Source organism: Vicugna pacos, chromosome 1, assembly GCF_048564905.1.
Source record: "Vicugna pacos chromosome 1, VicPac4, whole genome shotgun sequence".
NCBI classification, from domain to species: Eukaryota; Metazoa; Chordata; class Mammalia; order Artiodactyla; family Camelidae; genus Vicugna; species Vicugna pacos.
The window spans coordinates 6987609-7007756 of NC_132987.1; the positions used below are offsets into that span (position 1 = coordinate 6987609).

At 37.7% G+C, this 20148-nt stretch overlaps 1 protein-coding gene across 7 annotated transcripts in view; it reads left to right on the forward strand.

Annotated features, from left to right (window-relative positions):
• KCNH8 (potassium voltage-gated channel subfamily H member 8) overlaps nt 1–20148 on the forward strand; it is a 353661-nt gene that overhangs the window by 167085 nt on the left and 166428 nt on the right. Inside the window, exon 1 of one of the 7 annotated variants that reach the window (XM_072947229.1) lies at nt 18419–18487. The exons of the other annotated variants lie outside the window; for them this stretch is intronic. Coding sequence (XP_072803330.1) covers nt 18478–18487 — 10 coding nt within the window. The 5' untranslated portion in view covers nt 18419–18477. Of the gene's footprint in view, nt 1–18418; nt 18488–20148 lie in introns of those variants that run through there. 7 annotated transcript variants of the gene reach the window in all.

A 20148-nucleotide genomic window follows, 5' to 3' on the forward strand; every position in this document is an offset into this window, starting at 1 on the left:
ATGGAGTTAACTCAGAGCCTGGACCAAATTTTTTTTTCTCCCTCTTCAGCCAATTTGAGTGGGATTTTTTTTTTTTGTCAGTTTCTGCAAAAAGCATCTCAACTGTATAGGGTAGATGTATTCTTCTAGATTAAAAGGTGAATTTTTAGAAATAAGGACTGACTTTTTCAAATTCTTCTGCAGTGTTTTGCACTTAGCTATTGTATAATATTAATTGACTCATTTTGGAAGTCAGCTGAAGCTATGCTAAACCAGAATTCTTGCTCAGTGTACTTCAAATTACATACAGACTTAGGTTAACTTTACTGTGCATTCAGCTTTCACTTCTTTATTTGAAGTCATACATTCCAGCAGTGTGAGTGTCTATAGATAAGTCTATGGCATAAAAAGAAATAAATGACTTCGATCTCTATCCCCTCTACTTTTTCTTGTTATTCAGAACTTGAGGGAAGCAGGGCTGCGTGACCGGTTTGCTCTAGCAGATTCTAACTGTGATATAACACGCCAATAGTGGAAGGGACACTGCCTTAGGAGTGGGAAACTTGGCAAGTTATGGACCCTCGGGTTGGCGTTTAATTCTCGCCTGGGCTTGGGCTGGATTTTCCTCTTACATACTCTGAATATGCCACATATCTGTCCCTTCCCCTTACCATTGATCTTATTAAAAAGAATGGGAACGATGACTATTTGGCATGTCTGTGCCTCATCCATCACTTCATGGAAATCCTTCTGATGTCATCAGCAGCTAATCAGAGCTCCTGGTTTGGTGATATCAGCACAAATATTATTCTAGATAAAGTCTGGGTTAGGAGAGTATGATAGAAATATGGCTCTTGGGGGTACCAGGATGAATAAAAATGACTCCTCCTAGGTTTTGTGCAGTATTAAAATGAGCTCAAGGAGCTTGCTTCTTCACCACTTTTCTGGGCCACACAATTGAAACTGGGTAAGATGTTCCATAAGTTCCCTTCTAGCCTCAGCTTCCATGAAAAGACACATGGCCGTTGGCTGGAATCAGCTCAAGACTACCTTGAGTAGTCAGGATGGGGCCTCCTTCTTCTTATTCCAGATCCCTGTTCTTTTGGGACTGGATGAGTTCTGGTGCCCAGGTTTTCCTGAGGACACTTTTTCTCCAGAATTGTCCTTGGCTTCTTGGGCTTCTGAGGACATGCTGGCCCGTGAGCTGTTCTAGAACTCCAGCAATATGAGCAGTTGCCTTGGGTGGAGAACACAGAGGAAGTTCAGGCCTCCAATTGTAGGTCACGCTAAGGAGTTGATTTCTATTCTTCATTCAGTGGTGGGTGGGTCCTGTCAAGGCATGGGACTATTTCTGGTTGTCTGAGGACAGCTTTTCTCTATTTCACAGTCTTATCTGGGGCAGGTCAGCTAGCTAACTCTGCAATATAATAAAACGGTCCCAGGAGTCACAAGTCCAAGCACCATCTCTGCCACTAGCTAGCAGTGTCAGCTTAGGCCAGGCATTTGCCTCTCCTAATTGCTGTTTCTCCAGCTACAGTGTAACACAATTAGTCTAGATAATTTCTGAGGCTTCTTTTTATGGCCGGGATCTATAATTCCATAATCATTCATGTCAGGAAGGCTTGTCGTATGCCAGGTCACAGACCATCTTTAGAGGTACTGAACCAGTGACCCTATTTTCTGCATCTTCAGTCCAACCTTGCCAGAGGAAGGGAATGCTCAGTGTGTTTGCCAAATGCAGTATTACTATCCAGGAAAAAAACTCCTGTTTTGGCCTAAGTTCTTGAAATTGAAGTGCACACTCTTTTTTTCTGATGCTCCCACAGATTCAACTGGAAAAAAAAAAAAGCAGTAGATAGCTCTGTGACTAAAGGAAGAAGCACTTTCTGAGGAGTGTTACACATAAGATTGCAGATGGTCCTATGAAGTTTCCTAGGGTCCCTGGTTAACTTACGGTCCTATTCAGGGAGGAGAAAGACAAAAATAGCCCTTAGTATCTGTGTTAAATTTAGTGGGAGTTTGCATTTCAACACCAATTCTTAAGTGGCTTGATTCTCATAAACCCTACATTTTGTGGAATGTTTGCTGTTACATAATGGTGAAATGAATAGAATTGGGAAATATTTGAACTTCATTTGTGCTCACTGAGTGCTTTTCCCCCCTCCTTTAAACCACCTACATGCGGAAACCTAGGATCAATTATGTGAAGTTTAATTTTTAAAAGTTTTGAATAAGCTGGATCATTATACACTCTCCTTTTCCAGCAAGTTAGTTCTCAAATAGGAATGTATTGGGGAAAATGGTTAGTTGAATTTTCCATTCTCATTTGCTCTCATTTGATCTGGATCAGGGAGCAGCAGACTTTCTGTGCAAAGGCCTGATAGTAAATATTTTAGGCTTTGTGGGCCTGATAGTCTCTATCTGAACTACTTTATTCTTTCACTATAGCGAAAAAGCGGTCATAGACAATATGTAAATAAATGGATGTGGCCCTGTTCCAATAAAACTTTATTTGCAAAAACAAGATGACTGGTCGGTGGGCTGAAGTTTGCAGATTCTTGATCTAGAGAATGAATTAAACACCCTTCCCAACACTAGGTCGTTTTATACTGGAAATAGCTTTGGAATCGGAGATCTGTCTATCTGGCTCCCAGTTATGGCTCTTTCAATCACTGGGCATGATACTCTGCAAAGTCTTATTGACGTGGGTCTTATTTTGGTCATTATAATTCAGTACTTACCATATGTTAGCTAAGAACTAATAAAGTTGTTGTGCTTAAGACCTTGTGTAATACTTTAATTGTCACAGGAATATCAGTGGCCTTTAGAATTCTAGGTCAGGGCTCAGATCAGGGGGACCGTGTTTCTGATCTGGAGGAGAGAGAGGAAAGAAGAAGTCTCCTCCACGTGACCTTGGAAGTGGTCGTGTTCTAGAACCCTAAACAGACACGGCACAGTATCGTGCAGTATTAAAACTGGGAAATGAGGCGTCAGTGCCAGAAATGCTAAAGAAATGACCATTTCTTTGGTTCAATTTCTGACTCAGGAGGTAGGATAGGGAAAGTCAGGTTTGTGCAAGGAGGTTTGAGAGACCGTAGAGTCAGACAGGCCAAGTTTTAGGAACCCAGGACACCGGCAGGTACAGCCCAGGTATTGAGAAAGGGAAATCTTGCCTGTGCTCTCTGTGATAGCTCTACAAACCGTTTCTTATCCAAGAGTTTCTTTGAATAAACTGAGACTATTTGTTGCCAGCTCTTGTCTCATAAAGCTTACAGGCCCGGAGGCACTGCCTGGCACCTCACACATGGTAAATAGAGGCAGAACCGTAGAATGTTGACATATGGAGATCATTTGGGTACCCATTATACATGACTGAAAAAGAGTATGTATTAGTGTTGGTGGTTTGCCACCTGGTTGACCCACCTGGAATGCTTTAGTATGCCTCAAAAATAGTTCTTTTGCACACTTAAACAAATGTCTCCTGACCTAAATGAATTATCTTTATAATACTAATTTAATTAGTGAATTATCAAATCAAGGCTAGTGATCCAGGACCTTTTCTCTTTGGTTTTACTGAGATTATTACAGATTCAAAGTTTGGATTCAAGTGAGTGAGAGGCTATCATTTTTATTTTAGGGCAAAAAGATCAAGGGACTATCTTATAGTTTGCCCCTATGTCTGTAAGAATTGTTTCAAAAGAAACTCTCAAGTTGTCAGAGGCTTAAGTTCATTATACGGTGAATCCATGGGCATAACTGGAGACATGTGAAGCAACTGAGAGGGGACTGTCCCTGAACTGAATATTTAGTGTCACCCTGATTATGAATGCATGACCCAAAGATTTAAAAGAAATTAAGTAATTTATTGATTTTAAGTTATTTGGCTTCTGTGCAACTCTCCTTATTTTGAAAAAGACAGATAAACCTAAAAATTTCTTTAGGAATAAATCATCTTTTGTGTATGATTTGTTGCATCATTTTGTGATTGGATTATATAAAGAGGTTTTAAAGTTCACGTAAAAAATGACATATAGGTGGTTTTCTCAACCTTGGTTGGCACTGTTGACATTTTGGTTCAGGTAATTCTTTATGGTGGAAGATCGTCTTGTGTATTGCAGAACTTTTAGCAGCATTCCTGGTCTCTATCCACTAGTTGCTAGGAGCACACCCCAGTTTTGACAATCCAAACTGTCTCCAGACATTGTCAAAAGCTCCTCTGGTTAAGAAACGTTGGTATACAGCAGCCAAGCCGTCACCCTATAGCATTAAGAAATAGAAGAGGGACCATATTAATAACAAAACCACATCTTTGCTAGTTGAGTATTGCAGTTGAAATCAATTAATTTGTGTATTTTTGAGTGGTGCATTGTTATGCCTGGCTTTCGAAGGAAGCCGATCACTTAGACAGAAAGCAACCTTCTAAAGACTCTCTCTGTCACGCTGTCAGTATCACGCTGTGGTTGTAATAAACAGGACCATATTATTGACTCTGTTCTTCAACCAGAGGTTGCAGGCAGAGCAGCAATGATGGAGTTACGTCTCAGAAGGGAAAGTGAATTGGGCCTTATCTTGGGACCTCTGTGAATTAGCTGGATCACCTACGAACCTCCCAGCACACCTTTTGTCTAGATAAATCAGACTGCTTACTTTTCCTTAAGGTCAAGAAATGTGAGTTATTTATCTCTGTCTCCATAGCTCAGTGGCTGGCAAAGGATACATAAATGCTTTAAAACTAGATGAATAGGTTGACCTTGTAGACAGGGAGTTGGCATACATTTTCATCTTCTGCCCTTCCTTTTGCCTCCTTTACCCCTGCACTTTGATTCCTGGCTATTTCTTGCTGGCCTGAGTTCCTCATAGATACCCTGTTCTATTCCTTCCCTGACTCAAAGGATGGCCAAGACCTTGCTTTGCCAGAACAGAAAGGCACTAAGGGATTTTTATGGAGGACATTGGGGAATACCAGTGAGAGAAGTATCAGATCCTTCCAGCACCCAACCATCATTGTGATAAAACTGTGACTGCTACAGAGTATTAAGACAAACCATTTAAAATTATTTTTTCACCTTTACTGGATTTCTCCATTAGCATTCCTATAAACTTGTTTCTCATATTAAGTAATTTTTAAAATATATTCTATAATTCTAAGATACAGACCAATTTCCTATAGGACTTAATTATTTTTCAATGTCAATTACCAACACATTTTTAAATTTTGGGGTTTGACAGCCCTCAAAAACAAAGTGCCCATAAATTATGAGAAAATGAATGATAAAGGCATAAGACAAAGGCTTTGGAATTGGGCAGAACTAAATACTGTCATGCTGCCTCTTGTAAACTGCAAGGACTTGGGCAAGTTGTTTAAACGTATTGAGCTTTAGTTTCACTATCTTTGAAATGGGCGAGTGCCCACCTTAGAAGGTGACCACGAGAATTAGAGAAAAAAATAAATCCGATGTCGTTTGGATAACATTTGTATAACGCCAGTTGTAGTCACAGTAAGCAGTTAATGACTGGCGGTGGTTGTGGAGGCAGTGGTATTAACTAGATGTGGCAGGGCCAGCGCTCTGCAAGGTCATAAATTCTCTCTGGTACCTTTTTCACTCCTCTTCCTGGGTCAGGCTAACTGGAACCTTTTCCTCTATCCTGTGCTGTATGCTGATGCTCTGTTGGTTGTCAGCTGATCCTTGCTAAGAAGCTGAGTGTCCCTTCCAGGGAGCAGTCGTGTTTTAGCAGACAGACTCTTTAATGTCAGGTGGGGGCTCAGGAATCTGAGAAAGATAAGAGACTACGGTAACACTACCCTATTGCTCTGTCTTTCCTCTTTTCCTGGTGATTTGTTTTCTCCCTTCCTGGATCCCAAAACAAGGTGTATCCATCAGCCTTTGCTACATAATAGATTTCTCCAGAACTTGAAAACAACAACAGTTTATTATTTCTTGTGACTTTTGGGGTAGCCAGTGTGGTTCTTTTGTTCCAAGTGGTGGTGTCTGGAGCCACTTGTGTAGCTGCTGTTAGCTTGGGAGTAGGCCGGGGCTGGAGCATCCCAAGGGACTTCACACATCTGGTGCCCTCAGTGAGGAGGGTGGACTCACCAGGGGTTGTCTCGGTCTCTCTCTCTCTTTTTCCTGTTTCTCTTCCTCTATCTCTATCTCTTACTGTCACTCTTTATTAGTCAGTAGTTGAGTCTGCTAATTTGCACAGAGGCTGCATCCAAAGAAGGGAAATACAGAAGCACACATCATCTCTCCTGCCATAGTCTGTTGGTCAAAGAAAGCCCCAGGACCAGCTCAAATGCAAGGCAAGAGGAAGCAAACCCTATGTTTTGAGAGAGGCATGCATGGGTGAGAATGTGAGGATTGTTTGGCGGCCGTATCTGCAGTGCACCACGCTCTGGGAAGCCATTCCATTTCACCCCGCTTTCCACCATCTCCTCCTCATGAGTCCTTTTTCGTATTTTTTTTTCTTTCAGGCTCAGTAGAATCAATGGTTTCTCATTTTATAAGAGGTACATGATTGTCATCATTCTCTTTAATGCAGTATGTTTAGTGGAAAATGCATGGGTTTTAGAGACATGTAGACCTCCAAATGGATGCCAGAGCCATGTATTCCTAGTTGTATGACAGTGAGCAAGGACCATCAGCTCTCTTACCTCAGTCTTCTCAAATACTAAGCTGAGAGGATAAAATTGACCTGATGGGGTTAATATGAGTCTTAAATTACTATAGTTTATGCACAATGGCTAACTGAAATGTAACAGAGTCTCAATAAATGTTGATTCCTCTATTTCTCCCTATGTCTCCCTCTCTCTCTCAGTTTTTCTATTACCTTTTTCTGGAAGAGAAACATTTCTGAAACTTTCTAAACGTTGCTTATAATAATCAAATGCATTTGTTCTTATCCCTCTGATAGTTCCCAAAAATGCTTCCAGATTTTTAGAGCATTTTGAAAATTGCTATTCTCTTAAGCTGATCGCCTTACCCTTCCCTGAATTTATCATGCTATTGCCACCCCTAAGCCTTGGGTCGTATTTTCCTCTTGCCTAATAGCCATCGTCATTGTCTGCTCCTAGATCCACATGACATCCTTTCTCTTCTAAAAGACGTCTCTGTCTAGCGTTTCTGGTGCCTAATATTTGCAACTTTGTGTTTTAATCTATCTTATGTTTCTAAACTCTTTTTCCCATCAGTTTTATTTTCCATAATGGTTTTGGGGGTCTTTTATACCATATTTCTCCCAGTTGCTCACTCCAGATTCTGCACACTAGAACTAGAACTAAACCTTTAGTGGAGGAGGATATAGCTCATGCTTAGCATGCACAAGGTCCTGGGTTCAATCCCCAGTACCTCTTCATAAAATAAATAAATACATCGAATCACCTCCCCACCACAAAAAAAGTACAAACAAACAAAACCTTTGGCATCTTTCAGTGCAAATATTTTGACTTCAATTCTTCTACAGAACACCCAAGGAGGCTTTTTTAAAAGCTTGGTTTAAGGGCCACATTACCCATGAAAGATTCCAGAAAACTGCATGATTCAATGTCTTGATAAATCCTGTGAGGGGCAGGGGGAAATAGAAACTAATGGGAATGACTGGGGACAATTGAGCAATTGCAATTTTTGAGAGGATAATATTGAAGAAAGCACATTCTCTTGATTGAATCATGCATTATATTGTGTGATTATAATCTCCGTAAAATAAACTCCCAACCAATATGTGACTCATCATTTAAAAAATAGTGAATGAGAGAATTCTGTTTCTATCACAGTACTTGTTATATTTTTAGGAATTAAATTCTTTATCATGATTCTCAATAAACTGGAGCCAAAAGTTTTCTCCCAGTCTGTTTTCTACTTCACTGGCAACACTCAACTTAACTGAAAGAAATGGAATGAAAAGCAGAAATACATGGTCCTCTGGCACATTGGTGCGTTACTTCTGATGTGTGTACATACAACTATCTCGGTGAAATTGTTGGTGCTCATTAAATGATAACTATTCTAGCCTTGGTCCAGTTATTTGAATTTAAGACTGAAAGATACTTTCATGAATTCAGAGGATTCAGAGAATCATTCATCAAAGTATTTTCATTCCTATGATATTTTCTGAAAATGTGTTTCCACCAGTATTATTAAGAAGCATAGATTTAAAAAAAAAAAAAGAAGAAGAAGTATTTATTCTTCCATTTGCCTCTCTGCCTTCTCTGTTAACAGTTTGGTGAATATTTTTTTCTGATAGTAAAAATTTCAGATTTTAATTTTCAAATATAGGGAGTGGTCACTTCTAAGATTCAGAATGGCTAGTGTTTCGATACCTACTTAGATTATAACCACATACTTTTATGTCTTTTAGTTTGTTTTTAAAATTTTTTATTATGAAAAATTTTAATTAAAAAAGTAGAAAGCATGTTACAATAAAACCCCATGCATTCATTATCTAGCTATAATAATTTCTGACCTTTAAAAGCAGGTAAATGTAAATTTGCTCTAACAAGTATCAAAGTAAATAATTCTTGAGTCATTTTGTAATTTGATGTAGTAAGTTGTGCAATTGCTTTTTAATGGCAAGTTAAACTAATCTTGATCTTCACACCTAGAATCTATTATAATTAATACTTTTCAGATTCTTAATATTAGTTTATCTTAATCTCTCACTTTATTTCCTGCTGTTTTGCTGCTTGTACCTCTCAGACTTTTAAAAATTTATTTTACATAGTTCTGCTTCTCACTCCCAGGGGAAAACTACCTTCTCCTGTAATAATCTTCTGGCATTATTCTGATTTCTTCTGACTCAATAAGGGGTCTATTCAAAGGAAATTGAAGTCCTGCCTTTGAATTCTAAAACAATTCTCCTTTTGTCTCTGCAGCCAGTTCTTGCTAAACTTCCCCCAGTTTGTTAAAGTCCTTACACAGAACAACTGAAGTGAATATATCACCTACTCCAATAAGGAAATGAATTAACTCTAGCTACAGTTAGTAACTGACTTACCCCATCTCTGTACGAAGTTATGAGTAGCTCGATTTTTAAACACTGTAACGTGTCTTTTAGGCCAGAAATTGTGTAAAGAATTATCCAGTATACTTCTCTTAGTGTATATTTTTCCCCCAGTTTGAGAAAGATTACTTATTTAGTGATTTCCATTTCATTTTGTTCAATAAATCTCAGTTAGAAGCCCATTTTATAAAACAGACACACAGAAATGGGATTTCCAGGCTTTGTGTATTACCTGGTGATTTCTTCCTGTTCTGCATTCAGCATATTTCCATCCCTACAGCACCTCTTGTAACCCCTGGGGGTCTAAGGATCCCAGTTGAAGAAAAACCACAGTTCCTCAGAGACTGGATATTTGATAATGTTAAAATACCGTGATTATAAAGTTATGTGGTATTGTGATTCTGTTTTAAAATTTTTTCATCATATGTGTGTGTGTGTGTGTGTGTATGTATTTATAGATAGATAAACTGACTAGATTAGTTTAGACAGATAGATGGATATTGTTACCAAATCCAAACTTGTTCTGCTTGTCACACAACAGGCCAGTAAATCAGGAGGTGAGGAGTGGGGCAAAGAATAGTGACTTTATTTGGAGGCCGGCAGACTGAGAAAATGGCAGACTAATGTCCTGGAGTACCACCTTCCCCAAGTCAGAATTCAGGCTCCTTTTATACTAAAAAAGGGAAGGGGTGTGGTTGGTTGTTGCAAACTTCTTGGTGTAGGAATTCTTTGTTCTTGGAATCCTTTGTTCTTGTAGCTGTCCACGAGTGGGTCAGATCATGGTGTCCCTGTAAACTTCAACAAACAAACAAACATTATTTTCTATTCTGCGACTTGTTATCTTTATATGAATGTTAAAGTGTTCATATCCTTAAAGGTCAGAGCCTTGAGAATGGGCTGTCCTGTATATTTCAGGCTCTAGGAAACATTCTTTTATGAAAGGTGCAGAACCAGCAGGAGAAAGCGCAGGAAACAGCACAGGGTTAGAGCCAAAGGAATAGATCTAATATGGAGTCAGATTTGTTCTCTTCTGTTAAAATATGATGGCTTGAATTTGCCTCAGAAAAATCTGAAGGACTAAAGTGGAAGGAACTAAACACGATTATACATGGATTCATGCTTATTGAAGTGAGGTGATGGGTGTACTAGGACAGTTCTACCGAGAAGGAGACCAGTAAGATATCCATATGTGTGTGTGTGTGTGTGTATATATATAACATACAAATATATGTAATCTTTATCTGATTTAGATATTCAAGATCAAGACCAACCAGAAATCAAGCTGCACACTTTTGATTTGTCTGGGATTGTTTTAGTATATATGCTATACTCAATTAAATGTTTACTTCATAACAAATAAATAAACTAAAAATATTTACATCATAAGTGGTATAAAATATATGTGACTCTGTAAAATACAGATGCAAGTCTTACACACGGTGGTCCTTGAGGGTTTCTCTGAAAAGCAAGCTAAAAAAGACAAAATATGAAGACAATGATGGTGACTGATCATTTGATAAATACAGCATCTAGCCTGATTCCCAATAATCAATAGAAATGTAAGTACCTAATTCCATACGAAATACATGATAGGGAAGTGTTCACTTACTCTGTTCATGTGCTCATTTAGAAAAATTAAGTACTTGCTATATGGCAGGCTCCGTTTTCAATATGAGTAATGTAACCATAAACCACGTGTATCTCATGAAATGTATGAGCAACAGATTAAAAAATACACACCTTTACCTTATAGATGTGTAAATTTGTGTATTTTGTAATGAAGTTTCTGGCACATGATAGTAAAGTGTTGTATTCTGACAAGATGGGCTCAGTGTAAAGTGTTGTATTCTGACAAGATGGGCTCAGTGTAAAGTGTTGTATTCTGACAAGATGGGCTCTGTGTAACAAATGTGTAACAGAAGTAGCATGTTTGGAGGGAAGATTCTTTTCCCAAATTGACACAAACTCTTGGGAATAGGCCAGCATCACTGAGCATGAAAAACCAGCTTTCAGTGCTCAATGTCTCACGTGTTTAAAGCATTTAAGAGACCTCAATATGCTGCACTCAAAATCAGTTTAAAAAAATCTAGGCAAAACCTGACAATTTCTTTGACTTTCTATTTTGAAGTAGTTATAGATTCATGGGAATTTTTATAAAGATAGGAGGGAGAAAGGTCCACATTGTTCCTAGTGGTTACATCTTACATAATTACAGCATATCAAAACTAGGAAATTGGCAATGGCACATTGTGTGTAGAGTTCTGTGCCATTTTGTCACATGGGTGGGTTTGTGTGACCGCCACCGTAATTGGGATACATAATTATTTCATCACAACATATGTCTTCCTCCTGCTCTCCCTATATAGTGATACCCCCCACCCTCTACCATTGCTAACCCGTGACCAACGCTAGTCTGTTGTTCATATCCAACATTTAGAAAATATTATGTAAATGGAATCATATAATATGTAACCTTTTGAGATTAGCTTTTTTTTTTCTTTTACTGAACATGATGTCCTATAGATCTATCCAAGTTACGCATCTATATTGATAGTTTGTTCCTTTGATAGTTTGTTCCTTTTTATTCCTGAGTGGTATTCCATGGCATGGATATACCACCATTAATTGAACCATTCCCTGATTGAAGGGCATTTGTGTTGTTTCCTGTTCTTGGCTATTACAGATAAAGCTACTAAGAACAATTGTGCACAGGTTTTTGTGTGGACATAAGTTTTCATTTCTCTGGGATAACTGCCCAGGAATACAGTCGCTGGTTTGGATGGTTAAGTATGTATCTAGTTGTTGTTTGTCAAGAAATTGCCAGACTGTCTTCCAGAGGGACTGTACCCCTTTACATTTTCACCAGCAATGTGTGAAACACCTAGTTTCTCTCCATCCTTGCAGCATTTGGTATTGTCACTATTTTTCCTTTTAGCTCTTATTTAATTGGTGTGTAGTGATTTCTCATGATAGTCTCAGTTTGCATTTCCCTAATGACTAGTGATATTGTACACGTTCCCATGTGAATATTTGCCATTCTGGTATCCTCTCAAGTGAAATCTCTCTTCTTGTGTTTTGTTCATTTTCTAACTGGATTGTTCAGTTTTCTTAATGTTGAGTTTTAGGAGTTCTTATGTATTCTAGGCATGAGTCCCTTGTCAGATAAAAGATTTGGAAATATTTTCTCCTGGTCGGTAATGGTACTATAAATGTGCTAATTTTGAAACGTACAGAGATGATTAAAATTGGGCAATAACCACAGCAATTGTTTTGGATTAAGATCAACCAAAGATTTGGGGTTGAAGAGGAATGTTTTGTCACTGAAATTATGTAAATTACTGGCACATGGCAGTAATAAAAAGCCGATGGAATGGAATTGGATTAGTTATTGTTTTTACATTTTCTGCAGACAACACTTCTCCTCATTCCCTACATCTGGTTTGGACTGCTCCCACCACCCTGTCCTGGCATGCCACTGCTCAGATAGATCCAGAGATTGGCAGCCTTGTGTGACACTCTCAGTAACAAAGTCACAATAGACAATTGCATACTTCAGTCTATGGAAAACCATAAAAAGCATAACCCATAGATATCTCCTGAAAAAAATAAAAAACTACTTGAAGATGTATTCCAGACAAATAGATATGATTCAAAATTATAAATTTAAGAATGTGGAAGTTACACATTTGTGTCTTTCCTAAATCGTTTTGGACCAGTTATATATGAATCCAGAGAGACTCTAGTTCCTGGAGCAAACCAGGCGCTGTAATAATGTACTACATTCTCCTTTCTCTTCTAGTCATTTCTGTTTATCATAAAAAATAGTAAATATTTTTTCCTGGGGCGCATCCTTTACCCTACTGTTCAGACAGTAATCATCACTTAAACACCAAGTAGCTGTGTTTATTCAGACCCTGTGAACAATGGTTAAGGTGCACCATTGTTCATGCAGGTCAGGATCTCTGGGAAGCAGCTGTGACAAGGAGATTGCAGGAAGCTTTGAGAGCCCTCTTAGGATCAAGGAAAAGGAAAGACTGAGCCGAGGAGGAAGTTGGGACGCAGTGCATTTGCGACAATATATCTTGCTGACTCCAAATATACCACCAGCTAAAACGGAAGTTTGGGGGGGGTCTTCAGAGTTGGGCAGGGGTCCTCCTATCACCCACTCAAAGCAGGCTGCTTTGGGAAAGAGGCATGATCTTAGTCAAGATCACTTCCTTTAGCCAAAGGCAGTGCCATAGAGCACTGAGGGCTGAGAGGTGAGGCTCTGGCAGGCAAGGTCCCAGCAACTGCAGACTTCACCCTTTTCATACTGAGGGGGCATCTGGACGTGTTGCACAGCAGGCTCCACAATCCCACCAGCAGAATCTTTCAGCACTTTCATTTCCCATCACCAAAGCAAGGCTTAATTTGTGGCCAAATGACCATTTGCATTGCAACCTTTAAAAAATAATTTTACATGTTTTTTAAATAATTATAGATGTATACAAAATCCATATTGAATGACCTGAGTTACAGATATTTTTCTTAATCAAGTAAAGCTGAGTCCAGTCCTGTGTATTTTGACAGATATTTTTCCCTCCAGCTCTCTTCATATCTACAATCTGTGATTATTTCTGTTAATTATATTTAAGATGAGTTACCTGATATGAAGTCAATGATGTGAGGGAAAAAAAAAAAAGAGAAAGCGTAGAACAAAAATCCAAAAATAAATTCACCAAAATGTTAAATTGTTTCTGGGAGATGGTATTATGAAAGAGATTCATTTCCTGCTTTATACTGTTTACATTTCTAAGCTTTGTAAAAGGTACATGTATTTTTTTTAATATTCAAGGAATAACTGTGTATGTTATTAATTGCAATTGAATTAATAATATATGAAATATTTATTTATTACTTTTTTGAATTAACTTTTTGTGGGGGAGGGTAATTGGGTTTATTCATCTATTTATGTGGTGGAGGTACTGGGGCTTGAACCCGGGACCTTGTGCATGCTAAGCATGCACTCTGCCACTGAGCTATACCCTCCCCCGAGTTAATAATATAAATGGAGTAAAAATGTGGAAGGAAATGCATGAAATGTTGATATTGAAAACAGTCAGATATTCCTTATTTTGTTATTTTTCTGTATTTTCAAAATTTTCCATGATGAGCTTACATCAGCTTTATTTTCCATTTTGGGGAGGAAATCTTGTCATTTTTTAAATTGTAAAAACTGTCAAGCTTCCAATGTCACCTCATTAAACATGAGTTTTCCCTTGGTTACTGATAGATATTCTCTATCAAGTTAAAGATTTCTTCCTTCTATTGCTTGCTGATTACAAAGTTTTTTTTTAAAGCAAGAATTTTTTTTACATTTTTTATTGAGTTATACTCAGTTTATAATGTGTCAATTTCCAATGTAGATCACAATTTTTCAGTTATACATGAACATACATTCATTGTCACATTCTTTTTCACCGTGAGCTACCACAAGGTTGTGTATAGAGTTCCCTGTGCTATACAGTATAGTCTTGTTTATCTATTCTACATATGCCTGTCAGTATCTACAAATTTCGAACTCCCAGTCTGTCCCTTACGAGTTATGGTAGAAAATCAGTACTATGAGATAGTAACAGGGGCTTTCTTCTTTTTAAATCTGCTGAATTATGATTTCCTAAAATGGAACCATCATTGGCATAAATCCCACACAAGCATGGGACATTTTCTTTTAACACACTTCTATATTCAGTTTACTAATGTATTGTTTAGGATTTTTGCATGTATGTTCGAAGTAGTATGTAGCTATCTTGTTGTATTATAGTCATCTAGTTTTGGTATCCGAGTTTTCCAGACTCACAGATTGAATTCATAAATTTTCAGGCTTTTTTGTTCTGCAAAGCTTTAAAAGAATCATTTGTTCCTTTAAGACTTGACAACATTGACATTTAGAACCATCTCAAATAGGCTTTAGTGCAAGTGATAGGCAGTGTGGATGCGGTGGCCTTTTTCTCTGCTTCTTCTACCATGATTGGGCTACTGAAGTTTTTACCACTTTGACAGCCCATCTTGGTAATTAACTACCCACCCCAAAGTATTCATTTAATCTGGAAAATTATGCTGATACAATTCCGTACAACATAATCTCATAATTTTAAGGATCTTCTAAATGTATTATCCTTTTTTAATTCTTAACATTGTTGGTGTTGTCTCTTTTTTTTCCCCTTGAATACATTTGCTGGAAATTTGTTTTTCTATCTTCCTTTGGTTTTATTGATCAAATATTTTCTTTTTTTAACATTTTTATTGATTTATAATCATTTTACAATATTGTGTCAAATTCCAGTGTAGAGCACAATTTTTCAGTTATACATGAACATATATATATTCATTGTCACATTTTTTTCTCTGTGAGCTGCCATAAGATCTTGTATATATTTCCCTGTGTTATACAGTATAATCTTGTTTATCTATTCTACAATTTTGAATTCCCACCCCACGCCCTATGGGCAACCACAAGTTTGTATTCTATGTCTATGAGTCTATTTCTGTTTTGTATTTATGCTTTATTTATTTGTTTGTTTGTTTGGATTCCACATATAACTGATCTCATATGGTATTTTTCTTTCTCTTTCTGGCTTACTTCACTTAGAATAACATTCTCCAGGAACATCCATGTTGCTGCAAATGGCATTATGTTGTCAGTTTTTCTGGCTGAATAGTATTCCATTCTATAAATATACCACATCTTCTTTATCCAGTCATCTGTTGATGGACATTTGGGCTGTTTCCATGTCTTGGCTATTGTAAATAGTGCTGCTATGAACATTGGGTTGCAGGTGTCATTTTGAATTAGGGTTCCTTCTGGATATATGTCCAGGAGCCTCCTGGGTTATGTGGTAAGTTTATTCCTAGTCTTTTGAGGAATTTCCATACTGTTTTCCACAGTGGCTGCACCAAACTGCATTCCCACCAGCAGTGTAAGAGGTTCCCCTTTCTCCACAGCCTCTCCAGCATTTGTCATTTGTGGATTTTTGAATGATGGCTATTCTGACTGGTGTGAGGTGATACCTCATTGTAGTTTTGATTTGCATTTCTCTGATAATTAGTGATATTAAGCGTTTTTTCATGTGCCTATTGATCATTTATTTATATGTCTTCCTTGGAGAATTGCTTGTTTAGGTCTTCTGCCCATTTTTGGATTAATGGTTGCTTGTTTTTTTCTTATTAAGTCGTATGAGCTGCTTATATATTCTGGAGATCAAGCCTTTGTTGGTTTCATTTGCAAAAATTTTCTCCCATTCCATGGGTTGTCTTTTTTGTTTTACTTATGGTTTCCTTTGCTGTGCAGAAGCTTGTATGTTTCATTGGGTCCCATTTGTTTATTCTTGCTTTTATTTCTATTGCTTGAGTAGACTGTTTTAGGAGAACATTTTTGAGATATGTGTCAGATAATGTTTTGCCTATATTTTCCTCTAGGAGTTTATTGTATCTTGTCTTATGTTTAAGTCTTTGATCCATTTTGAGTTGATTTTTGTATATGGTGTAAGGGAGTGTTCTAGTTTCATTGCTTTACATGCTGCTGTCCAGTTTTCCCAACACCATTTGCTGAAGAGACTGTCTTTATTCCGTTGTATATTCTTGCCTCCTTTGTCAAAGATTAGTTGACCAAAAGTTTGTGGGTTCATTTCTGGGCTTTCTATTCTGTTCCATTGGTCTATATGTCTGTTTTTGTACCAATACCATGCTGTCTTGATGACTGTAGCTCTATAGTATTGTCTGAAGTCTGGGAGAGTTATTCCTCCAGCCTCTTTCTTTCTCTTCAGTAATGCTTTGGCAATTCTAGGTCTTTGATGGTTCCATATAAATTTTATTATTTTTTGTTCTAGTTCTGTGAAATATGTCCTGGGTAATTTGATAGGGATTGCATTAAACCTGTAGATTGCCTTGGGCAGTGTGACCATTTTAACAATATTGATTCTTCCAATTCAAGAGCATGGGATATCTTCTCATTTTTTAAAGTCTTCTTTAATTTCCTTCATCAATGGTTTATAGTTATATATTGGTTGGATATTTTCTAAACTCTATTTTCCACTTCATTTATTTCTTTCACTTGTATATCCTTCTCATTTACTCTTGTTTGATTTTCTCTTATACGTGGGCAGAGTGATGGAGGTGACCATGCAGGTTCATTTTGTGTCTGAGAGACTCTTTCATGCACAACCATGATTGAATGGGGCACGTAGCTGCCCAGCCAGAGCCCCCACTCCTCAGCTTTGTAGCTCAGTGTAGCTCACAGAGGGGTGGGAAAGCTCCGTGTGCTTCTGCCCACCCTCTACTTTGCCTCATTATCCCTCTTCTTCCCCTTCTCTGTATCCCGACCCTCCAGAACTCCCTTCAGTTCTTCCAAGATTCTGAGCTCTTTTCTGACCAAGGCCCTCACATCTTTCATTTGCTCTTGGTGTTATCGAGTCCAAACTTGTTATGCTGGCCGCACAACAGGACAGTAAATTGGGAGATGAGGTGTTGGGGCAAGGAACAGAGACTTTATTCAGAAAGCCGGCAGACCGAGAAGATGGCAGACTAATGTCCTGGAGAACCATCTTATCCAAGTCAGAATTCAGGCTTCTTTTATACTAAAGATGGGAAGGGGTGTGGTTGGTTGTTGCAAACTTCTTGGTGTAGGAATTCTTTGTTCTTGGAATCCTTTGTTCTTGGAATCCTTTGTTCTTGCAGCTGTCCACGTGGGTCAGGTCATGGTGCCCCTGTAAACTCTCTAAGAAAACAAATGTTATTTTCTATTCTGTGACTTGTTATCTTTATATGAGTGCAAAAGTGTTAATATCCTTAAAAGTCAGAGCCTTGAGAATAGGCTGTCCTATATATTTCAGGCTGTAGGCAACATTGTTTTACAAAAAGTACAGAGCTAGCAAGACTAAGCCTAGAAAACAGGGCACAGGATTAAAGCCAAAGGAACATATCTAATATGGAGTCAGATTTGTTCCTTTCTGTTACATCGGAAATGTTCTTCCCTCTGCTACCCCTCATCTTATTTATAACTATTCTTCCTTCAGATTTTAACCCTGACTCCTTCATCTTAAGCAATTGACACCCCACCCCCTACAACACCCCTACTCCAAAGAAGTTGGTCAAGTCCCACCATTCAGTAGTCCAGTACCACTTTAGTGTTGTCCTTTTTTGGTTGTGAAATATTTTTTACATTCAAAAATACACATAATACGAAAATATGATTGAAATTACTGTGCACCCTCAATCCAGTTTACAAAATAGAATTTTACTAATTCCACTGAGCAAGGGACATCATGACCCAGCTAGAGACTACATTTTCCATGCTCTGTGCCATTTGTTGTAGTCATGAGATGATGGGTAGTTTTACAGCATGTACATTTCCTTAGGCAATATATAACTCAGGTTTGCATATGTGTAAATATAGAAGGATATTGTCACGTTGTCAGCTCTCTTCTGTTACTTCCGTACTCAACATTATTTTGAAATATTTCTATGCTAACAGGTAGGCACTATTTCATTCATATTCCTTTTATTTTCATGTAAGTCTAATTTAATAGAATTTTAGCATCCTATGTCATGACTATGCCTCTTATGCATTTTTTTTTTGTCTATGGACATTTAGCTTGTTTCTAGTCATACATGCAAATATAAGTGTATATTTCATGTATTTGTATATGAAAATTATGCATCTTGCTGTCATGAATATTTTGTATATATATGTGTGTGTGTATGTATGTATATATATACATATATATATATGTATATATATATACATACATACACACACACATTTTTTAATGAATTTCTCCCTGGTCTATTTATGATTTCTTTTTCATTCCGGAACCACCAACCCAGGACCATTTAATTTTTTAATTTTTTATTTTTTTGAAATTGTTGAGTTTCCCTCATTTAAATTTTAGGTTATTTTATTCTTTTTAAAAACTTTTTTGTTGTTTTTTTCCGGGGGGGGCACAATAATTAGGTTTATTTATTTTAATGGAGGTGCTGGGGATTGAACCCAGGACCTCGTGCATGCTAAGCCTGTGCTCTGTCTACTATGGGGTTCAAGATCCTTTTAAATTCATTCCTTTGCTTGGGCGATTTTAGATCACCTACGTGGACTGACTTTCAAGCCCAATCTTGCAGGAATGTTAAACTGTGACTAAAACTTTTTAAGGGAAACTTTATTTTTCCTTCCTTGTAGAGCCAAGACCAAGACACATGTATTTCTTTGACATTTCCCTTTGAGGGGCTTTGTTTTTTTTAGAACTGTGAAACCGTTGTTGTTTGATTTGGAAAAATCTCACCAATAATTCGATTTGTCCACTGAGGAGGGCTTTGGCTTATTGCCTGTCATAAATCTCTAATCTGGTCCATTTTGTACTCAGTACTGTAATTCTACCTGGCATTTGGATACTGACTGATATTACATAAACAGCCTGCTGGCCTTTTGTACCACGTTCTGGAGACCTTATCTTAAAACTCTGGCAGTTTTCCAATTTAAATATATTTAAAATTACGCCCTGATGGATCGATAATTACATTTTTAGATGTAATTTACAAGAGTTCTCTGCAGACCAAAAACTTGAGCACATGGAGACATGATCTAAACTTTCAGCAATACAATGAAATGTGCCTTATTCAGTCGAGTTTCCAAAAAGCTTCCCAAAAAAGTGCCCCCTTTGATCTTCTACATTGTTGTTGTTGTTAATCTGTTTATATTGATTCAAGTCTATAGTAATCTATCATATTTTAAACATTCTTTCAAAGTTTGAAGCAAATGGCGAGCAATTAAAGAACATGTAACGCCAATGGGATATCTCTGTATTTTGTGCTCAGGTTTGCTGCGAACCTAAAACTACTCTAACAAAGTCTATTTTTTTTCTTTAAAAAAAAATGAAACATCAGGTTAGACTTTTGCAGTGAATAAAACATCCTTTTTTGGTCCTTAAAAGCATGCCAGGGTGAACTGAGACTGAGGGGTGGTCTGAGTCCTTCAGGCACCTACAGGTGAGGCTCAGGTAGGCAGCGACTATGATACCCATTAGTGTATGTGACACTTAACACCAGGCAGCAGTTCCTGAATGTTGGTTTACATCATTAAGGGACTTGGTGCTGCGGGTGGAAGGAGAAGTTTAGACCAGTCTGGCTTTGGAGACTAGC